Source organism: Pseudorca crassidens, chromosome 6 (assembly GCF_039906515.1).
Source record: "Pseudorca crassidens isolate mPseCra1 chromosome 6, mPseCra1.hap1, whole genome shotgun sequence".
Classification (NCBI taxonomy): domain Eukaryota; kingdom Metazoa; phylum Chordata; class Mammalia; order Artiodactyla; family Delphinidae; genus Pseudorca; species Pseudorca crassidens.
This window is the reverse complement of record NC_090301.1, coordinates 13,538,710-13,559,594: the sequence shown is the minus strand read 5'-3', so window position 1 is coordinate 13,559,594 and position 20,885 is coordinate 13,538,710. Positions and strand designations below refer to the sequence as shown.

Here is a 20,885-nt window from a genome sequence, read left to right as displayed (position 1 = left end):
GTTACAGGTGTCTAGCATAGCGATTCACCATTTTTAAAGGTCCTATTCCATTCACAGTTACTACAAAATACTGGCTATATTCCCTGTGTTGTACTATATACATCCTTGTAGCTTATTTATTTTATACACAACAGTCTGTACCTCTTAACCCCCTAACCCCATCTTGATCATTTTAAATTTCTTTCATGTATCTCTGCTGAAGCAAAAATCAATCGATCAAATAGGAAAAAAGTATACAGAGCCATATTTGTTAAGTAAGGGAATTAACATGGTTACAAATAATTTCTTTTCTGAGAATTAGATGCTTTCCGACCACTACAAATTGCCTTGGCCACAACAGACTTCCTGTTCTCTTTAATAAACCCTCTGGTTGACGATCAGTAGAGCTCAATAGCATGAGACGGATCTGAGACTGCACGGGAATGCAGCCGAGCTGCTCATCGGGTGGGAGAGTCTCATAAGGGCCTATTGTCCAGAGATTAGGCATCTGGAAATAAAAACTGGCCTTTTATTTATGAAATGAGGCATGCAGACCTGTGTTTGTAGTTTCAGGTCCATGACATTCAGACATCACCCACGGCAGCCCTGACACTCTCTGATTCTTTCTACTCTGCAGTGGGTAGTCTTTGGGGCTTTGTCACAGCTACCATGCTGCTGGCTAAAATGACTACAGAAGACTTCATTCCAAGCACATAGGGGCCATTTCTCAATTGGCCAAAGGCCACCGTCAAAGTCTAAAAAAGAAGTTGCTTTTCCTATGTCGGAGCTGAGCAAAGCTCCCTCTGACGGTATTGTAGATCCCAGCTGCTCAAAAAAGAGGACAAAAATGATGGTGTTTAGAGTAACCCATCATTCTGAGCTCGAGAAGCCAACAAACCTCACAATAAGGGCTATTAACTAACACTTTGTGGTCAATTCCAACGTAAGCGTGTGTCTAAAAGTAATCTTCACCTAAATTTCTCAAATTAAGACACTGATACTGGTTTTTATCCTGGTAGAGCAGACACTTATACTACATTGGTTGCTTGAAAAACATTTTTTATCCCATTCAGAAGAGTATTGCGATTTTATTTTTTTACATACATGAGAATTCACATGAATACTTTCATTGTGCTTTAAGGGAAAGGTCCTTCTTGTTTTGCACGAATAGTGAGCAGTTGCCCATAACTGGACCCTAGTCATGATCCAGCCAAGTCAAGCATGGTGATTCATCCATCATAGTGTTTAAGTATATAATTAGGGAACCTTGGAGACCTGTTTCAAGACATTTTAGTCTTGGACAGGCAAACCACGGAGCAAGTCACTTCCCTTCTTTTTGCTGTGCTTCATTTTCCAGGCTCCAAAATGTGTCTCACCTCCTCCATGGTGGTAAGGATGAAACGTTTTACATACGGAAAAATGTGAGTATTCATAGAACACACGGTTCCAACAACAGGAATATACTTATTGCACCAAGGTCTCCCCTTGGCAAGGACTCAGAGGCTGTGGTCTGAGCTCACTCTCCAAGGAGGTACGGCGAAGAAGCCTGCTCCATGTGAGGCCTGCAGATATGCCCTCATGAGCAGCAACAGGCCTAAGACGTGAGCCAACCCACCGCAGCCAAGCCGCCAGGGCACCTTTTCCCGTGGCTGCGGGCATTCTTTCTTCCGCGCTGGGCTCAGGCCTGCACATACCTTGCCATGCTCCTACTCTCAGAAAACCCTTTTCTTTCCTTGTTCTTTCCTAATCTCAGGTTTGACAAAGATGCCACCTTCTTTTGAAAATCTTCTCTAATTCATCCAACATACATCTTCTCTTCTCAGAATTACATCGTTTACTGTCTGTATTACCCATGAAGCCTGCAGCTTAACTGTAGAATATTGTAGAACCCAAAGCTTTGCAAGTGATTAATTCAGCCAGTCATGTTACGTGTGTGTACTTTTGTATGTACGCAAGCCACATTAAATCTGCTTTCGTGATAAAATGTAACTATACATGAAATGTTTTGCCATGTTTTTTTGTTTTTTTCTGTTTTTTTTTTTTGCGGTACGCGGGCCTCTCACTGTTGTGGCCTCTCCCGTTGCGGAGCACAGGCTCTGGACGCGCAGGCTCAGCGGCCATGGCTCCCGGGCCCAGCCGCTCCGCGGCATGTGGGATCTTCCCGGATCGGGGCACGAACCCGTGTCCCCTGCATCGGCAGGCGGACTCTCCACCACTGCGCCACCAGGGAAGCCCTTGGCCGTGTTTTCTATTGTGTCTCTGGTATACTTTGTTATCCCTTTTAAAGAATGAAGTACTTGAATGCAGACATGTCTTCAGGATTTTTTTGGTATCCTGTCTCTGAGCACCTACATGATCCCTACCTTAATGCTTAGAACAATCCTTTTTTTTAAAATATAGCACTGTTATTGAAATATAATTGACATGCCATAAAATTCACCCTTTTAAAGCGAGTTCAGTGATTTTAAGTCTATGCACAGGATTATGCAATCACCATCACTATTTAATTTTAGAACATCTTCATCACCCCCAAAAGAAACCCCATATCCACTAGAAGTTACTTTCCTTTCTCCCTCCTCCCCAGCCCTAGGCAACTTTAATCAGTTTTCTGTCTCTATGCATTTGCCTACTGTGAACATTTCATGTAAATGGAGTCATACCATGGGTACACTTTTGGGACTGGCCTCTTTCACTTAGCATAATGTTTTCAAGGTTCACCCATGTTGTCAGTACTTCATTCCTTTTTATGGCTGAATAATATTCCACTGCATGAATATACCATATTTTGTTTATCCACTCTTCAGTTAATGGACATTTGGGTTGTTTCCACTTTGGATTATGAATAATGAGGCTATGAATATTCACATAGAAGTCTTAATGTGGACATATATTCCTAGCACAATCAAGTCCAGAGCATTCTCCACATATCCTTACTGAATTGAAGTAAGCTCTCTAGAATCCCTTCTCTGCAATATTGTAATGGTACCACTCACTGTGGGATGCAGGGAGTTAATATTTTCCCCAAGTCATGCACCTTATTTTTCTAAGAAGCAGCTGGCTCAGAGCACGCTGTTTAGACAGAAACTCCAATAGCAAAAGTCAAGGTACTTATGTTTGATTTCTGTCATCACAGTTACTCTACATCCTTGAACATGAGCCTTTCCAAATCTCAGCTTCATTAGCTTGTAAACGAGAGGGATATTATAACTAAGAATAACCTAGTTTGAGAAAGACCCTTACTTAGCTTTTAAACTGCAATCACAGCGTTCTTGCATGAACACCAAGAGCCATTTAAAGTCTGCTTTTCAGGCTAAGAAGCCAAGGATTAAAAAGAGGTTGACATTCTTATAAAATGTTAGGCTGTGTCTCAGTAAGAGATGCAAGAAGAAAAAAATAAATGGTCACGGCCTTTCTGCTTTTCCATTTAAAAGATATTAAGGTCTTTCTGCTTCCTCTCACAAAATGACCCATGTGGTTGAGCCTGGAAGTCCCCACATACCAGTTGCTTTTTATAGCTAAAAACAGGCTATGAAAGAATAAATGTTAAGAAAGCCCAGTTCACGAAGTCTTGTTAATAAGCCATGAAAATTGCAGGATGCACTGGAGAGCCCTGAGACTCTACTTCTGAACCACTGGTATGAAGAAAGGATTTGAGAAGATTATGTTAACTCTTTCGACAGGCTACTTCAGATGTGCAATGCAGACCTTTGACTTTGAAGATGCCTCTGACCAGCACTGAAAGTCTAACCTTTCAAGCGGAAGTACTGTTTCTTGTTCATGTTGGTGTCCTTGCTGTCTACAGCAAGGAGCTCACAGAAGGTGGGCCAGGAAACTGAGTGGAAATAGAGCAGTTTGACAGGGGTGGGCAGTATGGAAATACAGGTGATCAGGTGGCCTTTCCACAGTGTCAGTATTGCTTTTGGACCTCTGAACTTTCTTCTTTAAGGTTTTTACATCTCCCAGAAATGATGCCACTTTAGGCTTTCTGTATCTTTCTCTCAGCAAGAAACTCATTTCTGCCTTTCTCAAGTTTTGTTCTGCTATTTTGTATCAGTTTCTCCTTCGACTGAGACACTCCCCAATATGATTCACTGTGTCCTTGAAACTGTTTTTTTTTTTTTTTTTTGCGTACTGTGGCCTCTCCCGTTGCGGAGCACAGGCTCCAGACGCGCAGGCTCAGCGGCCATGGCTCATGGGCCCAGCTGCTCCGCGGCATGTGGGATCTTCTCGGACCGCGGCACGAACCCGTGTCCCCTGCATCGGCAGGCGGACTCTCAACCACTGCGCCACCAGGGAAGCCCCAAAACTGTTGTTTTTTTAAATAGATATTTATTGGAGTATAATTGCTTCACAATACTGTGTTAGTTTCTGTTGCACAGCAAAGCGAATCAGCCCTATACATCCACATGTCCCCATATCCCCTCCCTCGTGAGCCTCCCTTCCACCCTCCCTATCCTACCCCTCCAGGTCATCGCAAAGCACCAAGCTGATCTCCCTGTGCAAACTGTTCTTTAGCTCTTGTTTTCCTTTCTTACTCTCCTTGCCTATTTCGTGAAGCCACAATCTGGTGACTAAGTTCTTTATTTTTTGGTCTTAAGTTTCTATTACTACCAGCTTCAAAAAGAAAGATGAGAAAAACAAGAGCAGCAAATACAATTACTGAAGGAGTGCATGTTTTTGAAATGAATGAGTTAATAAATGCATCTAGACGGCTTATTCCAAGTAATCATTACGATGCAAGCAGTACAGAAGATCACACTGCTTTTTCCCAGAACCCACGCACCAGAGGAAGAGTTTCTACCTCGTGGGCCAAGAAAGAGGAAAATGCTTCTACTTTGGTTTCTTAATCTGGAAGAAGACGATCTCAATTCAATGTTCAACAATCTTTATTGAATGCCCATGAGCCAGACGTTGTGTTGGGTACTTAAAATACAGATATGAATTGATTTCTCCCTTGCCTAGTAACAGAAAACAAGTGAATAAGTACATGGTGCTACAGGGAGGAAATCAGCCTTTGTTGTTAGCAGCTAAGTACCAGTCACTGTATCGGAAGGAATGAGCCTCTGGGGAAAGGGATCCCGAACTTAGCGCTGTTTTTTCAAGGTGATGTGTTAAGTTGTGCCAAAGAGGAAAGTATCATATTAATGATCTCAAGAAACACCAATGACTTCATTCTCTTTATTCTCAAATTTCATTTCAGAATAGGCTTTTTGGTTCCTAAAGGTACTCAAAGTTATATTCTAAAATAATAACATACATGTGTCTGAAAGACAACTCGTGAAATAGATATTCATTTTCCACCTGCTCGGTGCTGAGCGCCGTTCTAGTTGCTGGGGGGTCTTAACATGATCAAGGCAGGGACACCCTTGTCCTGCTTGGGGTTACTCACTGATGGTGAGAGAGCGAAAAAGCAAACCAAGATCCTCCTTGGTAGTGGTAAGTATTATAAAGAGAAGCAAACAGGGGGATGTGATAGAGTAACACAGGGTGGAGGTGGGGTAATGCAGGTTGGAAGTCAGAGATGGTTCTTTGAAGAGGTAGCATCTGAACTGAACCATGAATGGAAGAAACGAACCAGCTGTGCGAGGGGAGTAAAGGCCCCACGGAGGGGGTGGGCTGGGGAAAAGCAGGGAACACAAAGAACGCTAGGTATCTGTGTAGTGACCAAGGGAAATGGGGCTAGGAGAAAACGGCTCAGAGATGATCACGGGCCAGGTGAGAAGCTGGATTTGACTCTAAAGGCGATGCAAAACCACTGGAAAGTTTTAACTAGAGGCGTGGCATTATCTGACTTGTATTTCCAAAAGCTTCCGTTGAATAAATCAATCAAGGCAAAGAAGGATGCAGGGAGACCAGTTAAAGACCACTTCTGGGGATCCAGGCAAAGAAGGATGATGATGGCTTGGGCCAGCAGTGTGAATGGAATACTGTCTTGGTAAAAAATAATCTCCTTTAAGGGGTATAGAGGACCAGATGAAGACTTTGTTTCTTGTTATTTCTTAACCATAAGCATTCTTCATCAAGTTTAGTGTTCATCCTTATTAGGGCACACACTCCTTAAACACAGGACTTTTGTTTTTCTTGTCAGTCTCTCTTGTCTAGAAAGTGCTACTCTATATTCAGCGCCTTGTGGGTGCTGAATAAATACTGATTAAGCAAACCGAATAATGAACCATGTCTACTGCAAGCGTGGGCGCTTGGTAACACGGAAACACAGAAGTGAGCTAGATTCTCCCGTCCGCAGGGCACAACTGGGAAGGACATTGGAGGGAGGGTGGGGAGTTTGGGGCCGCTCCCCTCCTTCCATCCTGAGATGCTTTGGGATTGGAGTGGCCACGCAATTACTACCTCTCATTGGGTGACTGCTCATATCCCAGAGCATCCTTACTCATTGCTCAAGGATGGGCCTGGGAAACGATACCCTAGCCAGGTGAACAGAAGCCTTGCTGTTGGAGAGCAACACCCCTGAAATGTGATGCAGGCTGTGGATGGAGCAGACTGTGGCAGAAGGCATTTAAAGAAGGGCTTTACTCCACATGGAGGGAGAGGAAGCCCCCGCAAAATGAGCATGGTTGTACTGTATAGCGGGGATCCCCAAATTTCTTCTGTAAAGGGTCAGATAGTAAATCTTTTAGGGCCCTCTCTCTCTGCTGCAATTACTGCACCTCTGTTGTAACTCTGCAGCTGTATCATGAAAGCAGCCATGGACAACAGGTGAATGAATGGGTGTCATTGGGTTCAAATAAAACTTTATTTATGGATACCAAAATCTGAATTTCATATAATTTTCATGGGTTATAAAGTATTCTTTTTTTCCCTTCAACTATTTAATCAATTCTATGAAGAAAATAAAACAGGGTAGTGTTTAAAAAACGTAAAAACCATTCTTAGTTCACGGGACATACGAAATTAGGTAACAGGCCACCCATGAGCCATTGTTTGTCAACCCTTCCTCTGTAGAGTAGGAAAGCAGGAAACCAATCCATCTGAATGTTGTTCAAAAACTGGCAACTTTACGTGGTAATAATATTCAATACTCTCCTTTAGTTTGTGAAAATATCATTTCATGGAAATGAAAATTGAGCTGTTTGTCTAACACAATATTTTCTGATGATAGGGTGGCATCAAACGTCTCTTGACCACCTGCCAATTGGGAGCCACGCTGCCAGCCGGTTCCTTGCTTCTTCTACACCCTGTTATGTGCTCTCCCTGCAGAGGCCAGATGAGCTTTTAACAACATGCACCAGGTCACTCGTCCCCCTTCTTGAAACACTCCAGTGACTCGCCACTTGCCTTTCGAATAAGATGCAAATGTCTTATCTTGTCCTTGCCTGACCTCAACTCTGACCACTCTGGCTGTCCACCCAGACCTCTCCTGGGCCTTCAGAGCAGCTTCCTGCAGCCCCAAACCCTCCTTCCTTCCCCAGGCTTTAGCAGGGTTGGTCTTCTTTGGGAATTCAGAGCTCAGCTCAAATGTCAGCTTGTCAGAGGTGCCCTTGATCATCCAGTCCGGCTCAGTTCTTCCCCTCGTTACTTCTATTACTCGGCCCCGTTCATTCTTCATAGAACTGGTCTTTATCTGAATTATCTTGCTAATTAATTTATTTACTTATTTGTTTTTTGCCTGATTCCTCCCACCAGAAGGTAAGCTTCATTAAAACTAGGATATTTCTGTCTAATCACTTCTGTCTCCCCATTCTGAGATATTTTAATACCTAACATTTGGTATTATACCTTCTATATTTGTTGAATGAATAAAGGAAGGACATCGTGTATGGGGTGATAGAATGTTACGTTCAGAATTGTGCTAGCATGTTACCCCAGTTGGGGATGAGGGTGACTGTGTATGACAGGGTGGGGGGTTGGGTTGGGGTGGAAGACCATGGCCTTGAGAAATGGGCAAGGACCAGGTCATGGAGAAGCCCTCGGGAAATACTACAGTGTTTGCCCTTTGTTTTGAAGGCAATGGGGGTGGCCACAGGTGGGTCTTAAGCAAGGCCAAGATAAAAGAATTCCGTGTATTTATTGGAATGTTTACATTGGGAAAATAACAAAGCACTTATTATATGCTCTGTTTACACAATTAAGGATAATAGCAAAGGACACAGAGCAATCAGACCAGTCTTAACTTAAATGAGTGTGGAAAGATGCCAAAAAATGAATTCAAATTCAGTACAAATGTTACATTGCATCTACATGCCCCCATTCTCTTCTTGAGCTGGGGGAACTTGGAGTAGCTTTTGACCATATTTCTGAGTAACAGAGCTAGAAGAAAAGGGGCTCCAAGTGTCAAGTTGTTTGTGTGTGTGCTGTTTGACAGAAAGAGACTGTTTCAAGGTTTACCCTCGGTCTGAAAGAAAATGAGGATGCAGAATTAAAAAGTAAAACGTGGTTCAACTTTGTGCTTGCAGTTCAGGCCCCGTGGCCCCGTCCCATCACGGAAACAAGATTTCTGTCCAAGATAAGCCTCTTTTAAAGTGTGTCAAACACTCAAGCGAGAGACATTTAAAAGTCTGAAAAACAGATGGGAAGAGTTTCTTTTCCCTGTCTACAAATCTGTCTCCTTTCTTTCCATCATTCTCGGTACTTGGAACAGAAAATTGTTGACTTCCACACACCTCTTTTTTATTAATTCAAGGAGAAAGGTGAAAAAAATGAACCTTTAGAAACCAGAAGCCAGATCTGCCCCCAAGATAAGAGAAGGAATGGAAGTTTGAGGCTGTTTGAGGAAGTGGAAGCCCTGGGGCCCCAGCAACTCGTCAGAGGTTTCCACTGACAGTGGCTGTGCCACAGGTTACCTCAGAGCTGCTTTTTCATCTGCTTTAAGAAGAACCGAGGGGCAGGACAGCAATAAATACGCAGACGCAGAGAATGGACTTGAGGACACGGGGAGGGGCGAAGGGTAAGCTGGGACAAAGTGAGAGAGTGGCATGGACATATATACACTACCAGATGTAAAATAGATAGCTAGTGGGAAGTAGCTGCATAGCACAGGGAGATCAGCTCGGTGCTTTGTGACCAAGAGGGGTGGGATAGGGAGGGTGGGTGGGAGACGCAAGAGGGAGGGGATAATGGGGATATGTGTATACGTATAGCTGATGCACTTTGTTATACAGCAGAAACTAATACAACATTGTAAAGCAACTATACTCCAATAAAGATGTTAAAAAAAAAGAAAGAAATTATATCCACACACACAAAAAAGATGTTCATTTTTGTGATGTCTGAGACTACCTTTCTCTTACAAAAAAAGGAAAGGTTACCATCTGCCCATTGAGATCTCTGTTTATATAGATATTCACTAACAAATTAAACATGCTTCAGATGACCACAGACGGAATGCTTGGGACACATGCGTGCTCATCGTCCATAACTTTACTGTGCTTGTCTCCAAAATGAATTTCCTTTTTATTCATTCCCTGCACCACCCTCTGGAGCGTTCTGTGTGCCAGTGAGCATCACCCTAAATGGGACACATCTCAGATCACAAATCCTTCCGTGAAGATGCGCTTGCCTACCTTTCCTTGCCCACAAGGCTAAGCAAGGGACAACCACGATTAAGGGTGATTTTTAAGACCTACATCTTTTGTGCCCCCGCCTCTGCCTTTGGTTGGTTCCAGTTGCTTGGAAGCTTTCAGTTACAAATGGCCTAAGGGAGGAAGTGTTCTGTGAGGCTAGGTAAGTGGTTAGAAACCAAGATACTGGCAGGGACACAAGTACCACCTGGAGCCAGGCAGCTCCCCATGCCCCTTCCATCCTGTGTGGCCACAATTATCACTAAGCCTCCAATCTTCCAACTTTAGAAGACCTTGGGCACTTTCTATACTGGATATGCGTTCCATCTGTGATGACGGTGATGTAGGGTGACCACAGGAAGAGGGCTGAGCTCCCCAAATCTATAAGGAAAGACAGGGACACAATTTGGGAGGATCTACTATCCCCTTGTGGGGCCCCCCTGAACTTAGATGGCTTGAAAAGACAACACTTACTGAAAAGTCGTCACTGGGGAAGAACAGGAGATCTCGAAGGGGATCATTCTGATAGGTCTTTTCAAGTTCTTCAATGACAGTTTCATAATCCAAAGGCTGGAGAAGCCTGGGCTTTTCTTGCTGTAGACAAAGAAAATATTGTATTAACCACCGAAACGGAGAATCTTGCTTTTTCTCAACATCTGGTTGGATTTCATTTCTTAGAATCACCAAAGCTCTGATATCGTGCAACCCTTCTAAGAGAGTCATGGAGACTCCAGGCATTTGGGGCAAAGCCACATAACTATTATTTCCAGATCTGAAATAATATGAGAAGATCTTGAAATACCTGACATCTCACTCAGTAATTTAAGCGCCAAGCCTCCAGTGCACATGGCGTTCAGCCTTGTCACATCCACAGAGTAGATGTTTATGTAAACCTGGTCTTTGTTAATGTGGAGAAAGGCCTTCTCCTTACTTGCTATAGTATTATGATGATTATCATCAATTTTCGTGAATTAGATACTTCCTTGTGAGGTCTACTTGGGTCTATTTTAAGCCGTTGGCTCCCTGCTAGCAATCAAAGTAACACAGACTGTCTTCGTCGTCACTAAAACTTGGATCCTGTGTCAGGATTAATTGCTTGGCTCTGAGCCTCTTTGCCAATATAGAGAGAAGTTGGGTAATTCTTTAGTAGGATTGAACAACACAGTTAATATGGAAACAGTGTGGTGAAAATGGAGAAGAGTCTGAAAAAATAGCTAGATAATCTCACCACATTAAACTCCTAAAGCCAAGGGGAAAGACACCTCCCTCAAAGAAGCTGCCCGAGAGATATTTAAAATGCCAGTGGGAGAAAGGTGGTTGTTTCATTCTACAGTTGATATGTTTACGCCAAACTGTATAGAACTCACAAAGTGAGAAAGATGGAGCCCAAAATAAATAATAAAATATTACTGAAGACTAAGTACACAGTCTAAGTTCCCTTAGCCCTTGGATGAAGCATTCATGCAGCCTAAATAAAAAAGGATCATTGTTTGGATTATTTTTGGGCTCCTGGAAGCTGGAGTGGTCAACGTGAAATCTGCATGCTAAAGTGATCTCATAAATGAAATAAAAAATTATTTTATTTTTCATGTCAATGACATCAGCAGACACTTTCCCACCAACCCCACCCCTCCCCGCTCTGCAAAGCCCACAGATTTAGCTTCAACTTCTAAAGTCTTCTTTGGAAGATCTCTGCTGGTAAAGCTCCAGAAACTGTTACCAACATTTTAATAACTGCTAATGAGCTCCTCAAAGCAGCAGTCAATGTTTTTTTCCAACTATAAAAAACAAAACAAAACAAAATGTAACACAGTGGGCCAACAACATGGATTTCCATGTACTTTCTGCATCGAAACAGAACAAAAACAAACCCATTTTACAAATGCTTGAGTAAACTGAGGATGATGAAAGGTGAATATCCTCTCTGGAAGGGCCCTTCAATGAAGATTGCTGATTTAGCAAATAAAAACACAGGACTTCAGCTTGGAGGAAAGAAGAAATTTAGTTGCCCAACATAATCCATTTAGTGAAAGCTGTGAGACATTCAATATTTTCAAGTAGAAGATACAGAGACACTATGGCATGATGGGTAATTGAAAAAAAAGTCCTTCTTGCATCCTTTCCCTGCCTTTTGATATAATTATTCTATTTTAGACTTCTTTTAGGTTCCAATTCCCTATTTTCCCAGGCAAAAATTAATTCCAAGAAGCACAGATTGATAGCTCAAGAGGCAAATGCAGGCTGCAGACGTTTGTTTTGGCTCACTTATCTTAATGATTTTGGTTGGCTTTGAATGTCTCTGAGTAGTGGTATTTCACTCCAGGTCAGCAACAGACCTCAGTAGCCTATCACCTCTTACCCTGCAATGTCACACGTAAAAAACCTTTTTTTAAACTTTTTATTTTATATCGGAGTATAGTTGATTAACAATGTTGTGGTAGTTTCAGGTGTACAGCAAAGTGATCCAGTTATACATATAAATGTATCTATTCTTTTTCAAATTCTTTTCCCATTTAGGTTGTTACATAATACTGAACAGAGTTCCCTGTGCTATACAGTAGGTCCTTGCTGGTTATCCATTTTAAATATAGCAGCGTGTACATGTCAATCCCAAACACCCTAACTATCCCATCCCCCCACCCTTCCTCTCCTGGTACCCGTAAGTTCATTCTCTAAGTCTGTGAGCCTGTTTCTGTTTTGTAAATAAGTTCATTTGTATCACGATGTCACATTTATAATATATTACCAGCTGCCCCAATAAGCCTTCAAGTCTGAAACACCTGGCTTATTCTGGAATCTCTTTTCCCCCCCTTAATGTTGTGTTTGTGTATGGGACGTAGCAAATAAAACAGAATGCACTGTAAAACGGTCAGGAAGCTCTTATCTCCGCCATCGAGTTGGTTGGTAAGCCCCATTTCCTCACTGTTTCTTCAGCTCAAGTGTCTGATGTCCTTCTACCAACAGTTCATGATGTGATTACTAACACTTTCCCTTTTCTCTCCCTTCTTCACACCAACATGCATAGGAGTGTGGGAGTGTGGCTTAGTGTGCGTTGGGATTTATAGGTTTAACTACTGTCAGCAATCCCCCGACCCCTGACCAGCCTCCTCCCATGACTGGTGACTGTTTAATGAGATGTGCATCCGCCACAAAAACAGGAGTGCCCCTGTGGCCTCTGTCCTTCTGCACAGCCCCTTCCGGTGCCCCTCACCAGATCTCTGAGCTGGGTGGAGGGCTGTCCTGGCAGTCATGCCCATTCCCACTCACCCTTCACAGCACCTGCCCCAGAATCTGGGCCTGGGCCAGAGGGGCAGGGGAAAGAGGAGGCATTAGTAGGAAAAAAAAAAAAAATAGAAAAAAATATGAACAGACTCAGCTTTGGGATTTCCAAACACAAAATAAATTATATATGAAATTATATCTCTACCACATGCGATGGAAAGACTTCATTTGCTTTTCCCAAAGAAATAAAATGGAGAAAGCCTCGAAAAAAAAGGCAAATGACATAAGGATGTTTTAGAAGGCCTTCTACAGTCTTGTTCTCACTATCATTTTTTTTTTTTTTTTTTTGCGGTACGCGGGCCTCTCACTGTTGTGGCCTCTCCCGTTGCGGAGCACAGGCTCCGGACGCGGACGCGCAGGCTCAGCGGCCATGGCTCACGGGCCTAGCTGCTCCGCGGCATGTGGGATCTTCCTGGACCAGGGCACGAACCCGCGTCCTCTGCATTGGTAGGCGGATTCCCAACCACTGCGCCACCAGGGAAACCCCTCACTGTCATTTTAGTTTTATCTCCCATTAGTCGAAAACTTAAGCGTTAATAAACAACCGCAGGTCAAGACCTTCAAAGATCTTTCTATTTATTTATTTACTTACTTACTTGTTTATTTATTTTTACTAGGGCCTAAACTCCACCTAAAATGAATCCCACCTAAATTAGTACAATAGGAAAATCAGAGTTCACAAGTCACTGGTTATTAATAAAACCACAGGAAATCTGAATCCTAAACTCTCCTTGATACACACAATAAATGGCATAGCCTGTAAGCACCTGTTGGAAGGTATATTTTTAGTTATTCACTTCAGGCTATGACATGCCAGCCAATTAACGAAGGAGGTTTACTAAGCCCTTCCTGTTTAAAATGTTGCACTGAGGTTATCCTGACTTGGGGCTGCAAAGCCTAGCAGATCTGCTTCATATCATTTATTAAGTTTTGACCTCTGGGGGATAAGTAAAATTCTATCTTTCCAGGGAATTTGTTAAATAGTGTGCAACGTTCAAGATATTCAATGTTTCATAATTTGGGGAATATGAGGTTCATAAATAAAAATAATAGTGATATCTTCCACAGTACCTAGAGCTTAGAATTTGGCAATGCTCGCCAAGGATGCTTTATGCATCTGTGATGGTGAGAATCCAGGCTATGCAACCAGTAGTCTTCTCTGGAGCAAGAGAGCTGTCAGTTCCATGTTTTGGTCAAAGAGACAGATGTATACAAAGATGATGGGATCGGTTAATTTCTCACTACTGCTCCTTACAGAGATTTTGAGTGAAACTGGGAACTGAGAAGCATTGATTTACAGCTTTACAACAGTTGGGTTGTCCCTCCTGAATTTAATGTGCCTCTTTCCTTTGGAAATGCACCAACTGGGATAAGGTATGTGCCAAGATTACCCTGAATTGGATTGGACTTTTATAGTGCTTTTTACTCTTACTCTTTTTCTCTCAAATGAGTAATGAATTTCATTAGCTGTTCTAAAATCACTCCAGGCATGGGAAAAGGCAACCACCAGTGCCCGTCATTATGTGGCAGGGCTGGTGCTGCACTGATGTGGGAATAGGGCTATTCTTTTGATATAGTATTAAGACATTTGTTTGATCTACTCCCCCAGATCCACAGCTCTCTTTCAATTCGACTTCACAGCAGAAGAATGGGCTCCTGTCACAAAAACAAATGCTTTCTTCCCCTCTCCTTATTCCACAACTTTTCATGGAACGCCAACGCAAATCTAAGCCTTGGAATTGGTGAACCTGCCATCTTGGTAACAACCTGAGCTGCCAGGAGCTGTTTACTGGTACGAAACAAGCAGACTGTCCATGCTTTAGCTGAAGACTCTAATTTCAAGAACATGGTGTGCTACCACAAAGGTCTGAATTATTTTCATAATTATAATTCAAAAGCAAATGAATGTAGAAATGACACTGAAGGTCTAAGCATTTGAAGTATGTAACACTGAAAAAAGTCAAATGACTACATGATCAACCTAGACATCTCTCCAGAATCTAAGAAATAACCTAGACCACGCAGCCTCATTTTAGGGAAGTGTGATTATAGGTTTTCTATGTTGAGATGCAACAGAGAGTGTAACATGCACTCTAGAACCAGAATTCCTGGGCTCCTGGTCCTGGCATTGCCACTTACAGGCTATGGAACTTTGGGCATGTTAGAATCTCTGTGCCTTAGTTTCCCAATCTGTAAAATGGACATTTTAGTAGGAGTTAGATCATAGGACTGAATGAGGTAATATCTGTTATGCTCTTAGAACAAAACTATACCCATAGTACTCATTACATAAGTGTTAAGTAGATAAAGGCTGTGAGTTTTAAATTTCCACTAGTCATGGATTTAAGGCACCTGTATTGTAAATTTAATGTGTACAGAGAGCAAATAATAGGTGCTCAATAAATATCTGTTGAGTAAATAAGTTTATATCCTTTCATCCAGGAATTCCTTATCTGGGACTCTATTTTAAAGAAATAATCACACATATAATCCAAGAAGTATACAAGGATATCATTGCAATATTACCTTTGTAACAAGATGGAGAAAATCTCTCCACTTTAATGCAAGAGGGCTAAGAAAGGCAGGCAGGCTGGTGGAGGCTATATCTAAAAGGTGAAGACACCAGAGTTGTTGTTCACAAAAAGCGATTCATATTTTCCAAGAATCGTATGTAGTGGAGAAAGGCTTAGTGCTTTAATGGGCTTTGGGAAGGATACTGAAAATAGGATAGGAGTTGGAAAAGAATCAGTGAAAAATTGTGTGGTACATGCTGTAATTCTCCTTGTAACTCTTCAAATATTCAGTAAAGCTAGTTAGCTCACAACATTTTGCATGTGATTGGCTTTCGTGGGGAAACGTGAGGAGGTTGGGGTCCATGATCAAGATGGCAAGTATTGCTGCAAAGGGAAAGAAGACAATGAAAGGAGGAAGGAAAGGCAGTCAAATGCATCCTGACAATGGTTCTAGATTCACACATATTATGACATTAGAATTGAGTCCAGAAAAGCTAGATCTCTGAGGGGTAATAAAGCCTGAAGGACCAGCAGAGCTAAATATGGGAAACAATAAATTATTAAAGGTAAAGAATGATTAGGAAATTATGGCACATCCATTCTAAGAAACAGTACATGCTCATTAAAACTGAGGTTTTAAAGTTTGCAATGACAAGCAAAATTGCTTATGTATTGTTAAGTAAAAGTAGGAATAAATACTGCACACTGAATAACTGCACAAAATTTTTAAAAATTAAAGAAAAGAATTAGAAATCTGTATCCACATATTATCAATTATGTTTAGATGGGACTATGATGTTTAGGATTTTGTCATTTTGAATTTTTGCATTTTCCAAATCTTCTGTAATGAACATATATTTCTTTCATCATGGTGAAAAATGAACTTGGCCTTTCAAAACTCTCATGTCTCTGAAAACACTGGGGAGTTGCTTGGTTTTAAAATTGTTTACCCTTTGAAAACACACCAAAGAGGGAAAGTAGAAAAGCACATGAAAGTTCAACCACTAACAACTTGAAGTAATTAAAAAAAGAGAAATAAAACACTGGTGAAAAGAGACCAGGGAAAATAACTACAGATTATGTATGTGATTCTAGAAGCTAATGTCAGCAAGAAAGGGAAGAACAATTAGCAATTTATTAACAAAAGTATTTTGAGCTCTGTAGGGAACCAGAAACATTTGGTAAGTTACTTAAGCAGCTCTGTGCATTGGCCACTCTTGCAAAGGATTAAAAGTCAGAATCTCTAGTTCGAAGTCCAGGGTCTTTTACCTCCCAGCTAAGTAACTTGGACAGTCATTTAAACTGAGACTTAGAGAGACTGACTCAAAGGAATCAAAGGGCAACTTCCTGCTTACAGCAGTGTTGTCATAAGGATCAAAGAGATGAAGTATGTGAGGGTGTTAAGTGAACCACCAAAAGCGAGGCAAATATAGATTTTTCTTTATTCGAAAACGATTGAAAATTACCACATATGTTTAACCCCAAATATATCCCAACACCAAGTCAAACCAACCAACTAATCAAACTGGTGATACTAAATTCTTCATGTCCCAGAAACTGTCCTACATGCTTTTATGTTTGTTATCTAAATTTCCTTAAAAAGCAAACAAACAAACAAATAAACCTTGATAATCAGTGGTTCTACTGGAAGCAAAAGAGGTAAAAGCATAAGGAAAAGCACTGAAATTTAGGAAAGGGCAGCATCTCCTCTGTGTCTTCTGAATCAAGTCAGGCCGCTCTATGACCGGCAGGAAGAAGGAAGGCAATCTAATTATGTACATCAGCAAATGAAAGTGACTTTGAAAGTCTGCCTTTTATTTTCCTTGAGAAACCAACCTAGAAAATATTTTCTTGTATTTATATTTTCAGATCAAAAGAAAAGGATTAAATTTAGGATTAGTTTAGTATTAAACTCATTAGCTTTGCCAAGATAAATACCTAGACAACAAAGTTTTATCAAAAGATATTTAGAATTTCTTTCTGTAGCTCTAACCTACACACATGCAAGTCAAGTTTGTGAGCAATAAGGAGTTAATAGGATCGCTAAGGACTAAGATCAGGAAAAGGGTTTGATGGGATGAGAAATGGAGAACAATCTCTATAGCAAACCCCTTGTGTTTGGGGCCACATGTCTGTGCTGTAAATGTTAAGTGTCATTAGGAAGCCAAGCACTGGTTACTCACCGTTAGGGTTACTCTAGTTAGTCTGATCTGAACCACTTGCTTGGTTCTGCTTTTCAAAAAAATCTGATCTTTTCAAGAAAGAGTATTATGCAAAGAGTTTTTTCCCCTACCTTTGAGATGTTTCATATTTTTTCTGTGACATGCAGTGTCTACTGTGATGCTGGTCTAGACTTCCTCTATTTTCCTCAACCACCCCTGTCGCTTTCAGATATCTGAATCTTTATTCTAATTTTAGTATTTATAACAGAATTAAGTTTATATCTGAATGCCTTCATCAGCTGACAATATTATCCATCCAGGCTAATGACCCAGAAAAACAAATAAAAATAGGTGTGCACTTCAGGACCAGTACAGAAGGCTCTAGTAGGGCATGACATGCCAATTACTTAAACATTCTCTTCACATCTTGACCTACAGGCAAATAGGGAACAGTGAGGGTCCACACGGTCTTTAGACAGACCCTAAAAAAAAAAAATACCAATCTCGACATCTCCAAACAAATTAGAAACAACACAGCTGTTAATTAATTTCAATGTTATCAAGATGACTGATTACATTTCTTAAAGAAACTAAGAGATCTAAATGACACATGGATTCTTTAGATCTCAAGTTCATCCAGGGCCCTTTGGCCTTAGTGCAACTGGAATGGAACCAACTTCCACACTACCTGTGTTTAAAACAAACAAGAAATTTGCGAAGACCCCACACAGCTGGATCCACGGCCACAGCTGTCAGCCTGTGGTCCTGCGACAGATTTAATTCAGCCTTTCATCAAAGGGAGTTCCACTGGACAACTTCTCAACTGTTTGAGCTTCAGAAAGCAAGATGAACTTTTCTTACCAAAAAGGAAATGATTAAGTAAGGAATAAGCCATCTTATGCTGACCCTTTAACCTTCTCTCTGTCTTCAACCCCACAGTTTCATGAGAATGGATAAACACCAGTTAAGTCAAAGTTAAGAGCTGTGCAGCTGGGCAAACTCAGATTAAGCTGAATTTGGAAACAGTTCCCTTGGTAACAAAAACGGACATAGATCTCAGAAGAAATCAGCCAAAAGTAACTCTGTAAATGTCCTAGTCCATTTCAGTGATATAAAGCAGGTTAAACTTGGTAAATTACAAAGTTGTTTGCAAATACGAAGGATGATTAGTCATCATATTCAACACAAACATTATAGTTAGAAAAATCAGGATATTCTATTAACCCTTAATTTCATTAGGAAAATTAAGGACCCGAAGAGATTTATAGAATGAAATAAGGTATAGTTTCAATCTGAATTTAAATCTTTTCAGTCTTATTTTCTCTTTTAAGGCAATTTAACAACATATATCTCTTAGGAGCATGTCAAAATTCACTCATTTTTGCTCCGAAAATGAAAACAGAAAAGTGCCTGCTTCTTTGCCTAACACTGGTACTTGTAAAGAGGTAGGAAAGAAGATCTAAATCAAATTAAATGACGTCTCATTTAGTTTTCTAGAAACACTTGAAAGATAATAAATATCATTAAAAATACATCACGACCCAATTACAAGTCCACCTGACACCAGGGAAATTAACGCCTTTGAGCCAGCTGCCAGGATTTTTAGATTAATTTATATAAAGTCTGTGATGAAAGCTGCCACCAGCTTAAACTCTGATACTATTTTAGTACTTTAACAGGCACACAAATGAGTCAAATGTGAGAGGTATGTATGTGTGTGTACATAAACACATACATGTCACAAATACACGAATGTAAATAGTCCTGTCAACAACATGAATTATATATGTTCAATAAATCTTCCCATAATGATTGGTCAGCTCATTCTTTTATTTCCTTTCTTAACCTTTGGCTACTTGGAACTGAATATCAATAGTGGACATTTGTTGTTTTTTGACCTAAGTAACATCCATCCTGCTTTCTTTTAGTACTAGCATGTTAATTTCCTTCTGAGGGGGTACTTCTTTCTCCTTCCCTGTAAAGAGCAGTGTCGGTGGGTCTGATAATTTAAAAAGTCCTGTTTTTCCGTGATCAAGGGCATGTGACCCCAGCCCATTCAACACTTCCCGCCAGGACTCTGAATCTTGAAGGAGAGATGCCAAAATCCCACATGACCGTCCATTAGTTCCAAACACCAAGACCATCCCTGTTTCCCACTGCCCCGAGCTGCTCTAAGTCCATTCTTGTTCTTTGCCCAGCCTGTCTCTCCATTCTTCCTCTGTTCCCTTCTCTGGATGTGTTTGTTTACCAGGGAAGCTCTCTTCTGCTTGCATCTAAAAGAATCTAAAATGATATAATACAAGGAGCAGCGCCTACAATAAGGGACTATTATTTCCTCAACTTACCTTTGTTTGGATTTGAATCATCTTAAAGGAGAACCTCTCCTGTAGCCAATGACTCCTTGAAGTACAGGATGTAGGTTTAGTAAACTCATGTGTTACTAATGAATTCCAACGTCATCCTACTCTATAAAAAATATATCAGGTATCATGCATCCTGAGAATGGGGGACAAATACCTTCTTGGTTTTCCAAGGTGATAAACTCAGTGAAGCCTTCATCTCTAATTTTCCACTAAGCCTAATCCATTCTAATCATCCCTCTCTGATGTCACCAGAGCAACTGGGGCCAAAAAATAAGTTTATGTCCACATTTGCTTTCAGTGCTGATGTTGTCACAAACTATAATTTTGTCTCTATAGGAGGTGCCAGGTTGCATTGGAAGTTGTGTTAGAGATGACCGACCAGGTGTCTCTAAGCCATTGCTGGCCCTGTATCACCTTCCTTCATTCTGTCATTTTCAGCTTAAGAGAAAACATTTGCTATATTTGTTGTATTAAAACCAATTCATGTGTTTTTACTTGTAGGAATAACATAGTCACACCAAACAATTTAATACTAATAGTAACTTTAGACACTACCATTTTTTATCATTTACCCCATATATGCTAATGATAGCTTTTATTTTCCTACTACTATTATCATGATCAAATGGCAAGGCCTATAATAAGTGTTTAACACTTTCTCTCACTGAATACTCATATCAAGCCTAGAAGAGGTCATCATTGCTTTATTTTACAAATGCAGAAACTTGGAATCTGAGGACCTGCTCAGCAACTTGATAGAACAACTGATATTTCAATCCAGCTCAGGATAAAGCCTTTGGTCCCCTCCACTACACTCTACCAGCAAAGGTCATAGCTTTGAAGGAATAAGAATCAGAAACGCTTTTTTTTTTTTCCTATTGGGAAGGTTCTACAATAGAGCTGTAGCTTGGGTACTATTCCTGCTCCCTTGGTCAGTTTCCACAATGAGGGAAATTAGAAGGCTGGGGGCTGGTGGGAGGTCACTGGGCACCTCAAGGGAGGAAGTCGTAGGCACAGAGGACTAAGAAACATTTATAAAATGGTACGGAAGATGAAGAAAAGGAGATGAAA

At 41.0% G+C, this 20,885-nt stretch overlaps 1 protein-coding gene across 14 annotated transcripts in view; it reads right to left on the bottom strand.

Annotated features, from left to right (window-relative positions):
* DOCK10 (dedicator of cytokinesis 10) overlaps positions 1 to 20,885 on the bottom strand; it is a 278,971-nt gene that overhangs the window by 144,019 nt on the left and 114,067 nt on the right. For all 14 annotated transcript variants that reach the window (XM_067740390.1, XM_067740391.1, XM_067740385.1 and 11 more), the window contains exon 2: positions 9,969 to 10,088. In XM_067740390.1, coding sequence (XP_067596491.1) covers positions 9,969 to 10,088 — 120 coding nt within the window. The remainder of the gene's footprint in view (positions 1 to 9,968; positions 10,089 to 20,885) is intronic.